Source organism: Rhopalosiphum padi, chromosome 2, assembly GCF_020882245.1.
Source record: "Rhopalosiphum padi isolate XX-2018 chromosome 2, ASM2088224v1, whole genome shotgun sequence".
In the NCBI taxonomy this organism is placed as follows: Eukaryota; Metazoa; Arthropoda; class Insecta; order Hemiptera; family Aphididae; genus Rhopalosiphum; species Rhopalosiphum padi.
This window is the reverse complement of record NC_083598.1, coordinates 82,324,023-82,338,452: the sequence shown is the minus strand read 5'-3', so window position 1 is coordinate 82,338,452 and position 14,430 is coordinate 82,324,023. Positions and strand designations below refer to the sequence as shown.

The following is a 14,430-nucleotide window of genomic DNA, read 5'->3' as shown; positions in this document are numbered from 1 at the left end:
ATCATTGAGTTTTATTTACGTAAATAAAAGGATTGATTAAAAATCTGTTGACATGACGTGACGTTTTAGATCTTGAGTGCTGTTAATATATTATATAAAATTGTATACAAATAAGGTCACAACACCATAGTCACCATCTAACATTTAACGTACTAAGCTACGACAGAAATTTCCCAAAAGGATTAGGAAAAATTGATGAAATTATAAATAAATTTCTTATATTAATATTGTACTATTGTAGATTCTGAAAAGTCTATCATAAAATAAATCTACACTTATAAGAAATATTTAGTTTTATAACTTATATGGTTTTTCTTTTTTTTTGTCGGTCATTATTTTGAATTAATTACGGAAAATAAATAATTAAAAATAATGGTCATTATCCATACGTATCATTCACGCCACTGACATCGTCATGTACATAATATAGTACACAATCACCCTCAATAAAATAAATGTGAGTTCCCATGAGCAATTCTGGTTGCCAACTAAGCCGAATATTAGGCGTTATGATTCTTTCTATTAGCACCAAGTCGATTGGTCGGTCAAATTATTTCAATTTTTTCTATTATTCATTAAACATTTTACATAAACAAAACTTTGAATACACTAATTTCATATATAGACAAAATCTAAGGGAGTTTATGGGAAAATTAAGAAGAAGACCTACATATTTATTTTAAATTTAGTTTCGTAGTACAAAAATAACAAGAACAAAAAAAAAATAATATGTAACCATTTGTTGATAAAAATTTAAAACATGTATATTTTTATTAATATAAAGTATATGTACTCGTTCATATTCTTATTTTATAAAAATAAATATATACTTATAATCGATTATAGATTACTTTAGGTGAATCAAATATATTATAATTTATTGTAGCTTACTAATATCCTCAGTACCTGTAATACACATTATTATATTATATCCGTACATTATAATAATAATAATAATAATAATAATTGTACATATAATAATATGTAAAATAAAATCGAATCTATACAATTCAAAAACATAATAAAAAATTCATCCTTTTTAAAAAAAAATATAATAGATTAAACGATTAAACAATTTGAATTTTTCAATTAAATGTCCCTATATTATTAAATTAATAAGTAGTATATACTCCGCGAGCTACTTGGCAGCTTATTTAATCTAAGACCACGCTTATTCATTTACTTGAACTTTCTCTTACATACAAGTTGGCACGTATAATTTCGTTAATAAATTAAACAATGTTTTGTAAAATGTCTAAATTATAACTATAATAATATCACGTCAGTTGAATAAATTAAATTCCAGCTACATTATTTGACCACTGGCTGTACAAACAAGTGTATAAATATTAGGTATATTATAATATTACACTATGTTAGGTAGGTAACTATAAATTTCATGTTATATCATTAATTTCATCGAAATAAATACGCGATTAAACCTAAAACGAAAATATAGCTAGCGGATGGTATACGGCAAATCGAGCTGGAGGGTTCTGATAGACTCTCAGAACTAACTCTAGTAAACCACGGAAGAACTTCAAGACTGGCAGGGTAATTGATCAGCCATGTTCTTCCAGATAACAGTGAACTTCCGGGATGGTTCTCATCTCTCCACAAACCCGTTGGCAAGTAGATATTACGAGAAGTTGCACCTTCGACGAGTACTGGAGCTACCAGGATATTTTCACCCAAAAGAAATTCTATAAACAAAACAAGCACATACAAATAAACAACTAATTATAAACACGTAATTATTTTACAGGATAAACAAATATTGATTGATGTTTATAATAAAATATATTTCCTTACGGTCATCGATCGCATATGCATCTGCATCAGTGGGATCGATCCACCAGACAGGTGGATTCACTGGGCTACCATTAGCAACAGTATTTTTCATTAGATCCACAATTGTGTCAGTATAGTTGCTGCGGAGATCCATAAAATGTCGGCACAAGTTTAATGTCTAAAATGTACGAAATTCCGATGTTAGTTATAAAACAATTTACTATATTTATTTTGTTCAACTAATATTAAAGTAAGCCCATTAAAACGCAATTACTTGTGAGTCAAAGTCCCAAGGAGTATATGAAAACTGTACGACTGGCATAAATACAGCGGCTTGCATCCATCTAATATACATCTCTTTAGATGGCGGTAAGTTGTTATAACCATTTCCACCGATCATATCCGGCAATACGAACGGATATCCGATCATATTCAGATGTATCAGAGATGTTATTAGTGTTGGTAATCCTAATTCGTAACTCCACCGGGACTCGCGATCAATCATTCTTAACAAACAACCAAATTCTTGACTTCTTCTGGATGATCTGTACTCTATTCCGTTGCCAAAAGCCTTAATTGTATTGAGATATGCGTTTACAATGTTATCAGGATAGTATGTCAAATCATTATCGTAATAGATTGGAAGTGGCGGACTCCTATGTAAAAACATAAATATTCTACTGTGAATCTTATGTATAAATGTGTTGGTTTTATAGTTTAAATAATATATATTGTCTATTTATAGTATTAGAAACCTATTTCAACGAAAAACTAAGATTTTTCTACAATAACAATAATATATATATAATAAATTAAAAATTATTAATAACTTTATCGACATTTTTATAATAATTTGTTTACACAACCGTATGACGAATAATACATTAAAACATCGTCATAAAAAATAATCGCTTTTCGTATGCAATGATTTATTTCTGAATTAGAATATAACATATCCTCTACATTTATCTACCCAATTACAAAAACGTGGCGTATGAAGTGGAAATGTGTGGTCAGATCTCTTCATGCACTATTTATTTTTTGAATGGATCAAAATAGTCAAAACTGTAGAAAAAGTTCTATAGAAACTATCGAACAAATTCAAAATGTGTGTTCTAAATTATAGAATAAACAACGATTACTATTAATTCGAGTAATAATAAATATAATATGTATGCTGTTATAAATCCCATACTCTAACACCATTCGGTAAAATACTCTTGAAATATTTCTTCATAAAAAAAAATGTACCTAAATTTATAATTTACATATATTACACAGCAGAGCAACTTCCTGGTTATATTTTATTATTTGCACTTAAGATTAGTACTTTATTTTATTGCGTACAATATACGTACCAACTGGATTCTCCTGCATCGAACTTCAATGTATCAATGCCAGATGTTGCAAGTAAATTACGTAGAGAATTGGACCACCATGCCGCTGCTTCGGGATTTGTGAAGTCTACATAAGAAGCATTGCCATTCCACCATGTAGAATCCACTGTATTCGATGTACTATTCACAAAGTATCCTTTGTTTTTGATCGTCTCGTGAATAGAACATTCTTTATTTACGAACGGATGTGTCCATAAAGATGTCTTAAAACCGTATGATTCTAGAAATTAATTATTATATTATATAAAAACAGTTAAATGATTATTCGTGCATAATGTTATAATATATTCATAGAAATTATCTATTGAAAAATAAATAAATAATTCAATTAAATCTGTTAAAGATTATGTACAAATTGCGATAAGATCTTTTCTTACCCATGATATTCTTACAAGCATTTGATGTTTAAAAGTTAATACATGCATTGCTTTTTTTAATTTTTACATAAATCTACATTTTGATCATGGAATATATTCAATATTTGATATTTTCAAACATATTGATATATATCATACTTGTATTGTATCAATATTCTGAGAAAAGTTAAGTGCTTCAGGTTATATAATGGTTAATATTAAGATAATTTAGAACGTTGGAATTTTATGATAGATAAACTTTTTAAAAATGTATGTTTTGTTTCAACTAATCATTAAGGTTTATACTAATTTCAAAACATATATTAATTTACCATAGAGAAGCTTTTAACAATGACCGAGTTGGTATTCAAATTGAAATCAACTATAGTAATTATCATATAATTTTATATTATAATATTAATTTGTGAGTTTTATAATTATTACTAAACATAAAATTGATTAAACAAATGATTAATATATTGAATAGTAATAAATAAACACTCAAGTAATGAAGAAATATTTTATAATGTTTTTCTGTATAATAAAGATGGTAATTAATTTAAGTTCAAAATAAAATCAATTCATACTTGTATTCACTCAAAATATTTAAAAATTAACTTAAATTATTATTCATTTTCAATTATGTTAAATTACCTACCAGAATTAAGTACAACTAGTGATATAATAAAATAAAAATCACAGTTTATTAATTTTTAAAAGTAGCAAAGTTAAAAATGTTATTGCTATATTAAATCAATAATATACTTACTTAGTTTATTTACTGTATCATGAATATTTTCAAATCGCTTTACATCAACCTCTGCATTACCGTAGCAAGTTTCCCACTTGTCATCAATCTCGAATGTACCTCTTTGAAATCCATTTTTTACTATTTCTTCGGCATAACTCAAAACGGAAGATGTGTTGACAACAATCTTATATCTAGCCCATGTTGACCAAATCGGGTACTTTATTACATAAGGATCGGGTATAGATGTAGGCGTGCCAAGAAAATCTTTAATAGCGTTTTCGTGAGCTATTCGGGGATTACTAAATTTGCATACACGGAATTGCATAATATTCCTAACTTTTCTGTACGGAGCAACAACTTTTGAGGTAAAACACATTTTTCCTGGTCTAGGGCCATTAATGTCTACAAATAAGGCAACTGAATCGTTGATGTGTATGTAAAAACCGTCGGAGTTGAAGAAATAAGACTCGACGACCTACGACAAAAAGTACAATTTTATTAATTTAATAAACTACAAACATTTAAAAATGAATACATATCTCTTAAACTACAATTGCTGAAATTAAAAATTAAGGGCATCGCTAAACACTGTGTCGAAAATTAAAAATAAATTTCATATTAAAGTTGTTAATGTTTAAGTTTAAATTTTAATAGATTTCAATTGAAGAAGACAAAATATAATAATTCTAATCAATGAATAAAACTAAAAAATAATAGAATCGAAAATTAATATTAATTTAATGTTTTTAGTTTATATTTTTTAAGAAACTATATACTCACTGCTTGGCTGTATGATTCTTTTGTTACATATGACATATCTGTCCAGTTAAGTTTATTTAGAGGCCATTCTTGTAAGCCCGTTTCAGCACCACCAAACCAAGAACTATTCTCCATGTCGACACAAAATTGAAAAATATCATTCATTGATTCACTGATTTGTTCGAAATGCTTACATTCCTGTTTTTCTGATTCTGAAAAGTAGCGTATGTAGCTTGAATTGTCTCCTGTTTTCGATGTGCAAACACTTGGATCTTTATTGATACAATCTTCATAGAAGGTTAGCTTTAGATTCTTCGATGTTATTGTTTCTGGAATTAATAAGAATTTAACAATAATTAGTGTTAAACTTGTTTCAAAATACATAAGATCTAAACAGTATTATTAAATATATAAATGCTTAACATTAAAAAACGTAATAATATAATATCGTAATTACTTTCATATGTCACTTGCAACTCCTTTTCATTTTCGGAGTATAAAACGATATAATCTGATGTAGCCAAAGACGCCGATACTAACGTCAATGCAATGACACAAAATGCTAAACAGAAAAAAACACCCATATTTTAACGATATATTTTTTAAATATTATTTTATTTGATAAAGATAATACGCGACAATCATGGAATTTTATATTCCAAGAAAAGTTTAAAAAATATTAATTTTATATATTTAATAGCATAACGTATCATCAAGTTGGGCTATGTTTTACTAGATTACTAGAATATTATTAGAAAGTTATTATTATTTTAAAATGTATTCAAAACAATTATGTCAAAAAAACTTGTGAAATATAAAGGTATGTAAATGTACAAACTTAAATGTTATATTATGTTTTATAATAATAAAAAATATAATATATATATTCAAAAGAGTTTTCTTTCTTTTTACTTATACGTAACTGTTTCAAATCAAAACCTTAATTAAAAACACTGAGTACTTTGAAATAAATTCAATAGTTCATAACTTGAGCCTTACATTTAGTAAGTAATTTTCTATAAATAGTAAGTAATCTAAAATAGCATTATAATTATGATAGTATAAATATATTAATTTTATGCATCGTATAATTACCTAAGAAGTTTGCCATTTTTAATTTTCTGTTAAAAGTTTGACGGTCCATGCGCGAGGAGTGTCAGCATATCAATGGTTCGTGTTGTTTGGATATCATCCGTATTATATAAATGTTATTCGAATTCGATAAGATTTATGACACTGAATATTGTATCATGATAATGACTTTAACTAAAACAAATGGTATTGAAGTATTCTGTTTACATAAGCTAATCTTTATTTGGATAATGAATTATTATTTAATTTACTAGAAAAAAAAAAAACAATTTTTTTATAATAATTATTTCCGAATTTAATCGGTTTACTGTAATTTTACTATCACAAAATATGGATTACCAATAGATAGCTAATCAATAGTTTTGATACATTTTAATATTTAGTATGCACCATTTTTTTTGGTTTTTTATAAATATATTGGTGACGTAATGACATCAGTCAGTCAATAGCTAATTTTCACTTATTCAATGGTACTTCATACTATACGTACATAATTTTAAAAAGATTACCTAATATTGATTTTTAAAGAGTACATTGAGTACAAATATTTAAAATAGAACATTGGAATAAGATTATTAATTGGTTAAGTAAAATAATGTTATCCTGGTGAGGTTTTAATTTATCTACAGTAGGATTATTTTCCTAATACTTCTTAATTCATAATCATGTATACTTTCTAGCCATTTAACAGTTTGTTTCGTTTTTATTTTAAATAAATATTTATTTAACAAGTTATAAAATCTTCGCTCTTTTTATTTGTTATATTAAATTAATATTTTATTTCAAATAGTTATCAAAAAATATTAAAAACATAATTTATATTGGTAACATTGATAAACTTTTTTTCATTTTATAGATATATTTTTTTAATAATTTAAATATTTTCCATATTAGTTGGTTAACAATTAATTTTGTTTAATTAGTGTGTCAAGTGTAATTCTTTAATAATCTTACATAGATCAACTGTTGACGTTTATATGAACGTCATATACTTTTATATTTATTTTATTTATCATATCTTCATCCGGTTGGATTACCAACTTTTATTGTTTCATTTGAATGAGTATTTTTCTTGTAAATAATTTCCTTGTTGTCATATCTTCTAGTTTATATCCAGTCTCCAGATAATATGTGTTTTTGATACTTAAAAAAAACAACAACAACGAAAAATATCATAGTTTTATAAATACTTAATATTAATTCATTCAATTTGTATTTAATTATAGTTTTGAAATTATATTAGTTATTACTTACAGGGTGACTCCACTTTTATTCGTTTTATCAAGCTTATGAGAATATCTGTTTTCTTCTAATTTAGTTTAAAGTGCTCAAAATTTAAAAAATGAATGCAAGTTAATCTATTAAAATAATAATATTAATTATAGTAAATAGTAATTAGTTTCATATTTCATATCGTATTGCTTAAACTTGAAATTTTTTAAAAATTAAGTGAATTTCATAAAACAATAAAACACCGATATGAATTTCGGTAAAAAGACTTAAATTAATTTAACGGTGCAAAGACGAAATTAGTTTATTTTATAATAAAATACTTATTTAAATCATTAAAATTGTATCTTTGTATGTTCAGTTTAATCTCAATAACATTAACCAAGGGATGAATACAGAGTTTATGGTTTTATACTTTTCAATGTTGAATGAGACCAAAAAATACTTGACCTACCCTATTCAAGTACATTGTATACCTTTCAAAAATAAATAAATATTTAATAATAACATTTTGGACGAATTAGTTGAACGAGCGCGAAATCGCTTCCTCGGTTATGCTGGATTCCTACTAAAATTGATCATTCCCAACATTTTTATCAATCTGTCATAGGTGCACTAAATCTCTTGCCTCTTGAAGACAGGCGACTAAAGGCTGATCATACTTTTCTATTGAAATTGATTCAATAGAAATTAGTAGTCTTTTAGTAGTCTTTTGTTAAAGCTATGCGCAATGTAAACAATAATAATGTTAATATATTATGTCCTTAAATGTCTGTATTTTAGTATGTTTTTATTATTCATTTATTTTTTTATTTTTTTTATTATATTTTGTTATCTACATCACTTATGTAATTTAATGTATTATCTATACTATACTACTATACCTAGATATGTAAAAAGCCGATTAGCGTTTATATCAATAAAATATATATGACATAATAACTAATATATTTGTTGAATTTTTAAATTTTTTTTAAAACTTAACTATACTATATGTATATAATTATAATTATTAATTTTATAATTTTAATAATATAGGTAAAGTAAGACCAGACAAATATAATGATAAGGCTTATCGGAGGATTATGATATTGAATATCCTATATCCCATATTATATAATATTTAATGTAAAAGTTATGGGCTGTCATTCTATTGATAAATATTAATGATACTAAATATCATTTTGAAGTGTTTTGTTTATATGAATCAATTATTCATATTTATATTATATAAATCATATTATTATGTTGAATTTTTTTTAAAAAATAGTAGTAGCAAATAAGATAATATTGACATTGAATTGGATGTAATTGTGTAGTTTATAAGTGTTACTTTTACTTCGCTCACCAAGCTATTGTTTTATAATGGTACTTATAACATACAATGGAAAATACATTTTTAATAATGGATTAGATATAAATACAATAAACATTATAATACCTAATTAATTTTCTATTAATTTTCTGGTCATTGCAATATAAATTAAAAATCGTAAAATAAATTTTATTTAAGACTTTTTATTGATTTCAATTAGATAATATTTACATATATTGTAATTATTAGCATTTTGTAATATTCTTTCAGATATTAATTAACAACTCTAAATGGAATTTCTTTATTATCTCATACTCTCTTTTATTTCTTCACTTCCTAGAATTGTTTACAATATATTATAGTTCTATCCAAAATTAAATTAACAACAGGTATTCATTCAAATATGAATTTTTACATGGACAATAAACATAAAGTTGTCAACATTTAACTATAATATAATATTTTTTATTAGAATCAAAAAAATTAGAATAACATAATGACAAAACCTGCTGATATATTATTTTATATGTTTATTGTTTACTAATTTTTATTTAGTGGGACAATATATAATATATTTTATATTTTATACTGTACATTAATTACGAATATTTCCGTAATCAATAGTCAATATACTAATGTAAATTTCATGAACTTATGTAACATATTTGACAGTGTATACATTAAACGACTATAATGCAATACCCATTTTTTTTTTTTATTACTAATAGTGTGTGTTAACAATGTTTGCTTGCATATTTTTCTATTATTTTATTGTACTTGTCTAATGTATAAATCATTTCAAGTGACGTCTTATTTACTTACATTGACGTATTTAATAACACTGTATTAAATAAAATACATTTTTTTCTTTATATTAGTTAGGTATGCTTATTAGTTCAATTTATTCTGTTTCTCGATTTTAAAATAAATTGTACTCAGCGTTGTTGTAGATACAACCTATTCTATATTAATATTTGTGGTAGGTACCTAGTTGGCATATAAATAACACTCCATAATTGGAACAGGAATTGCACACTTAACCTTACTACAAGCAATTGGGTATATAATAATATATTTCTGAACGATATTGACATATTGTATTGAAATATGTATACCTAAAATAATAATCCAAACATTCAAATTTCAAAGTTTCTAATGAGTTTTAAAATGTGTGTGAAACAACACTATTATATATTTGTGATTATAATGTATATAGGTAGTAAATATCGTTAACAAATATATTATCAATAAGTAAATTATATTATCTATTGTGTTCTTGTTAGGTGCTTACATTTAAATGAAAAATATGCATTCATAAAAAAGGTAAAACCCGTTAAAACTCCAATAAACAATTAATATATCTAACGATGCATTATATAAGTCTTATTATATTAAAAATAAATGTGTACTCGTAATATCAGCAATCATCTTTAGGAAATAATTTTTGAAAGTGGAAAAAATAAATCTAAGGAAAAATGTAATTTGACTAATAGCATTTAATATAAGTACATTAAAATAGCCTTTAATTGATTGAATTTCTATACTGCATAGGTACTCGAGCCAAATAGTACACACACTTCAAATACATAAATATAAGTTCCGGATACAATTTGACGGGTTTGATTATATTATAACTGTCATACTTCTAATCCGCCTGTCACTCAACCTTATATATAAGAAGTTTAGAAGTATGAATGAAATGGAATATCTAACAATGAAAAAAAAACAATTTAAAACCAGAATTGTTTCCATTGTCCTGTTTGAACATCTTCATTTATTTTTAAATAGCCTGTTAAATAATATATCTTATCAACGAGATATTTTTTATTTTCATCAAAATTTATCAATAACTATTTGGTATTAAATACTATCAATCATTTGTTAATAATAAAATTATTATTTTTTTATTGTAGTTGTATAATGCAAGTTACAATAACTATTTATTATTTAATATTTTGTTGGACTGCATGATATTCAAACCCGAAAAATTCTTATTTACATTTGAATTAAAAGTATATACTCGTAATAATATGTCACCCTTTATTTTATATCGACATATGTATAGGGTCATTCTATAAATTTGTGTGACACTGTCACACGGAGAGCGTTACCGTGACGTCATGAGGTACCTATAGACTTATGACGAAATTTATATGTATCACAATTAAATATACCTGCCTACAAAAATATTATATACAGCGTGAACGCCGAATTTCAAAAATCAATAACGACCATAATATTCATGATATAACTGGTTGTTGGTATGTGCAATGTATGCACTATACAGGTGCGTGTGTAAATTTATTCTTTACACGCGACAAAAAAGTTCCTAGTACCTAATAAATCGTATAGATAAAACCAATATTGGTAAATTAGTCAGTAGTCATAAGACATAATATACATTTCCGTCGTCCGATGTATCTGCAATGAAGATACTTTTGTTTTATCTTTTTTTGTATTACCTTTGTAATTTTTTTTTTTTATTTATAAATAATAGAAAAGCAAAGATAATATTGGTCCTCCTTGAGGGACACCCGACGGTTTAGCAAAAAGAGTTGAAATTTTACCTGAAACAATAACCTATTGCGTCCTTCCTGTTAAATAAGAGCTTAACTACGACAACTGTGGGCCACTAATATCAGAAATACTAAATTTATTAATAAAAAGTTTGTAGTTCATAGATCAAATATAATATATAAATACATATTATTATATTATAAATCAATATATGCATTATGCAATTATGCAATGTTTTCAACAAAAATTAAATTAACCTACTATAATACTAATAGTTAATAAAAGACTTTAATACCTATACCAAAAAACATAATAATATCAAGAAATATGCTCAGTGAAATTTGTTTTCAAACCATCTGCGCTCAAAATCATTTTTCATATGCAAATATAAGTACGTCATTTTTTGTGGTTGGAGGAGGGGTAGTGGTCAGAGTCTGTGATTTCACCGCTTACTTTTGAAATTTCAATTAACCTACTGAACTAATGAACCATTATTTACATAATTTAAATATGACTTGTTGAAATGTTAATAACTACAGTATAGGTAGTAGGTACATATAGAAATGTATTAACATTATTATAATTGTAAACCATAGATTAATATATTACCTAATTAATATAAGTATATTAATATGTATTATAATCATGAAATATTATTTTTAATTTGAATATTATCACTAGCAAGAATACAAAACCATAACTTTTAACTTTTATAAACATCTAATAAAATATAAGGCTGACATTGAATCGAGTCCCGCAAATACTTTTGGGTTATCGGAGTTGAGTCCAACCAATATTGTTAGGTTGTTCGAGTTGAGTCCCTTCAGCCTATTATTGATATATATATTGATTGCTTACATTGTTTTTAATAATAATCATAATAATTATATGTAATATAATAATGTTAACAATTAAATATAGTGTAAAAATTTAAATGATACAGATTTTAAAAAGTCAAATCTCCAAATTTGCTTATTTATATATTTGTTTGTCTGCTCCCGTAAAAATTTTTCTTTTTCCAATGTTTCTTTACATGGTCTTTTTACTTTGCTTTTTAATTTTATATATGTATCAGACTGTATTCCTAGAACTGATTATGGTAATACAAGATTTAGTAACTTGGCGCGTCTAAAAAATACTGACATTATGTATTTTCGTTTGAAAACTGGTATGAAATTTGACGAAAAAAAAAATTGATAGCAATTTAATAAAGTACTGAAAAATATTTCTAGAGTTTTAGCTGCTGTTGGATTCGTATATGACTAACGTTTGGTAATAACTATAATTATCAAATACATAGTTCGGCATGCCTCTTTATATACGTATTATAGATGTGTATAATTATATTATCTTCTAAGTTCAAACTTAGGTATTGCTAAACTGTTTATGTATGCGTATACACATCTGTAGTCATACATCAGTGTAGGACGTGTAGGTATATAAGTATGGATGAAAGCATATACCTATACATGTACCTATACAATTAACTGATAATCTTTAAAATAGTTAATATTCAACCGTAAAAATAATTTATTTTGAGCGTTAATTTTCAATTTTTTAATTCATTAATTTTGAAAGTAATACATATTTGAAATTTAATAAAATAAACTTTAGTTAGTCAAATTTTAATAAATAATGTAGAATTTCCATTTTACGTTCTATGCCAGTGAATATATTATTTCTCTTGATTAATCAAAAATATTGGATAAGTACTTAGGTAAATATTATAGGAATTTTTATTTGTATTATAAAAATCTGTTAAATAAATAATACGATAATCATTATATAAAAGACATGATATTTAAAATGGATATAGACGTTTCACAGTCTATATTGATCGATTTTTATGAAAACAATCCAATGAAATTTTAAATTGAACAAACGACATAACTATTTATTAAACTAACAACCATAATATATAATTTAAATTTGTTTTGTTTGAACTCAATTACTAAATGATTATAATAATTTTTAAAAATATATAGTTACCCAATAAATTGGTCGCATATTGGTTCGTTTTAATTGAAACACATAACATATTATGTAATGACAGTGCCGGTGGAGCAAAGAATACTGTGCTTGCTAAAGGCGAATTGCATTGTTTTTTATAGTTAAATTTTATTTTTATGAATTGGTGATTTTTATCAACAATATGAAATTACCTACGTCATTGTATATTTGTTTATTATATAATATAATTAAATTAAGTTCTTTACTCAATTATTTTAGTACTGAAGTATTTTGTTTAGATACTTATGTTAATAAAATATAATTTCAATTTCAATTAAAATAAACAAAAAAGTCATTATTTACATAATTACTTAATTTTAAATACTTAAATATTTCACTCGATTAGAAAATTAAAAAAAAATGGACAGCATGTCATCACAAGGCACTCATTTTTTTTTTACTTCTCACACTTCGTCACGCGTGCTTGTAACTTTTATACTATATAAACTATATAATAGCCTATAGCATTTATTATAATAATATAATGATTTTTTTTTTTAAATAATAAGACATGATAAATCATCACATTTAAAAAATATTAATTCTGTGCTATTGTATTTATAATTTATAATTTATTATGATTAGTATTCGTTTAGTTATTTGATATTCAAACTTTGATTTTTTTATATGCTATTAAAGTATTAAGTAAAATAATTTGAACTATTAATTGGAATTTAATAGAATACACTAATGTAAAATATTTATTAATTATTATTTTTACGTACAAGTACAAATTATGATATAAAAATAAGTCATATAATACACTCGGATAAAAACATTTAAAAATTTTAAAATGTAATTATTATATTAAAAACATTTTACTTTACATTTTACAATAAATTATCAAAGATGCTATAATGGAAAAAACTATTAAAAACATGATTTCAAAATTATATTTTTTTAAATATTTAAATGTATAATATATTTTATTACACTACATAAGATAGTATATAAAATAATTCATATTCATATTAATATATTTTAAATTATAATTATTAATATATTTTGTACATATTGACAATATTATACACTATACAGTATATAACTTAAAAATATACGAAATTATAACCGTGAGATACTTTGCTTTAAATCACATTTTTTTTTCAGTTCAATAGTCAATTTTACAATAATTTATAGTAAATGAAATGTTATATTGGTCTAATTTGTATTTTTTATTCAAAATTATTAATAGTGTGTCAACCAATTTTAAAC

General features: G+C 24.5%; 1 protein-coding gene across 1 annotated transcript; it reads right to left on the bottom strand.

Moving 5' to 3' along the window:
• Positions 1-725: 725 nt before the first annotated feature.
• LOC132921326 (myogenesis-regulating glycosidase-like) lies at positions 726-6,306 on the bottom strand. The gene is made up of 8 exons (XM_060984290.1): positions 6,150-6,306; positions 5,512-5,616; positions 5,076-5,383; positions 4,314-4,770; positions 3,150-3,408; positions 2,066-2,447; positions 1,813-1,969; positions 726-1,703 (listed from the first exon to the last, which is right to left on the bottom strand). Exons 1-8 carry the CDS (start codon positions 6,196-6,198, stop codon positions 1,417-1,419), a joined length of 2,004 nt encoding a protein of 667 aa, XP_060840273.1. The 5' UTR covers positions 6,199-6,306; the 3' UTR covers positions 726-1,416.
• Between the last annotated feature and the right edge of the window lie 8,124 nt (positions 6,307-14,430).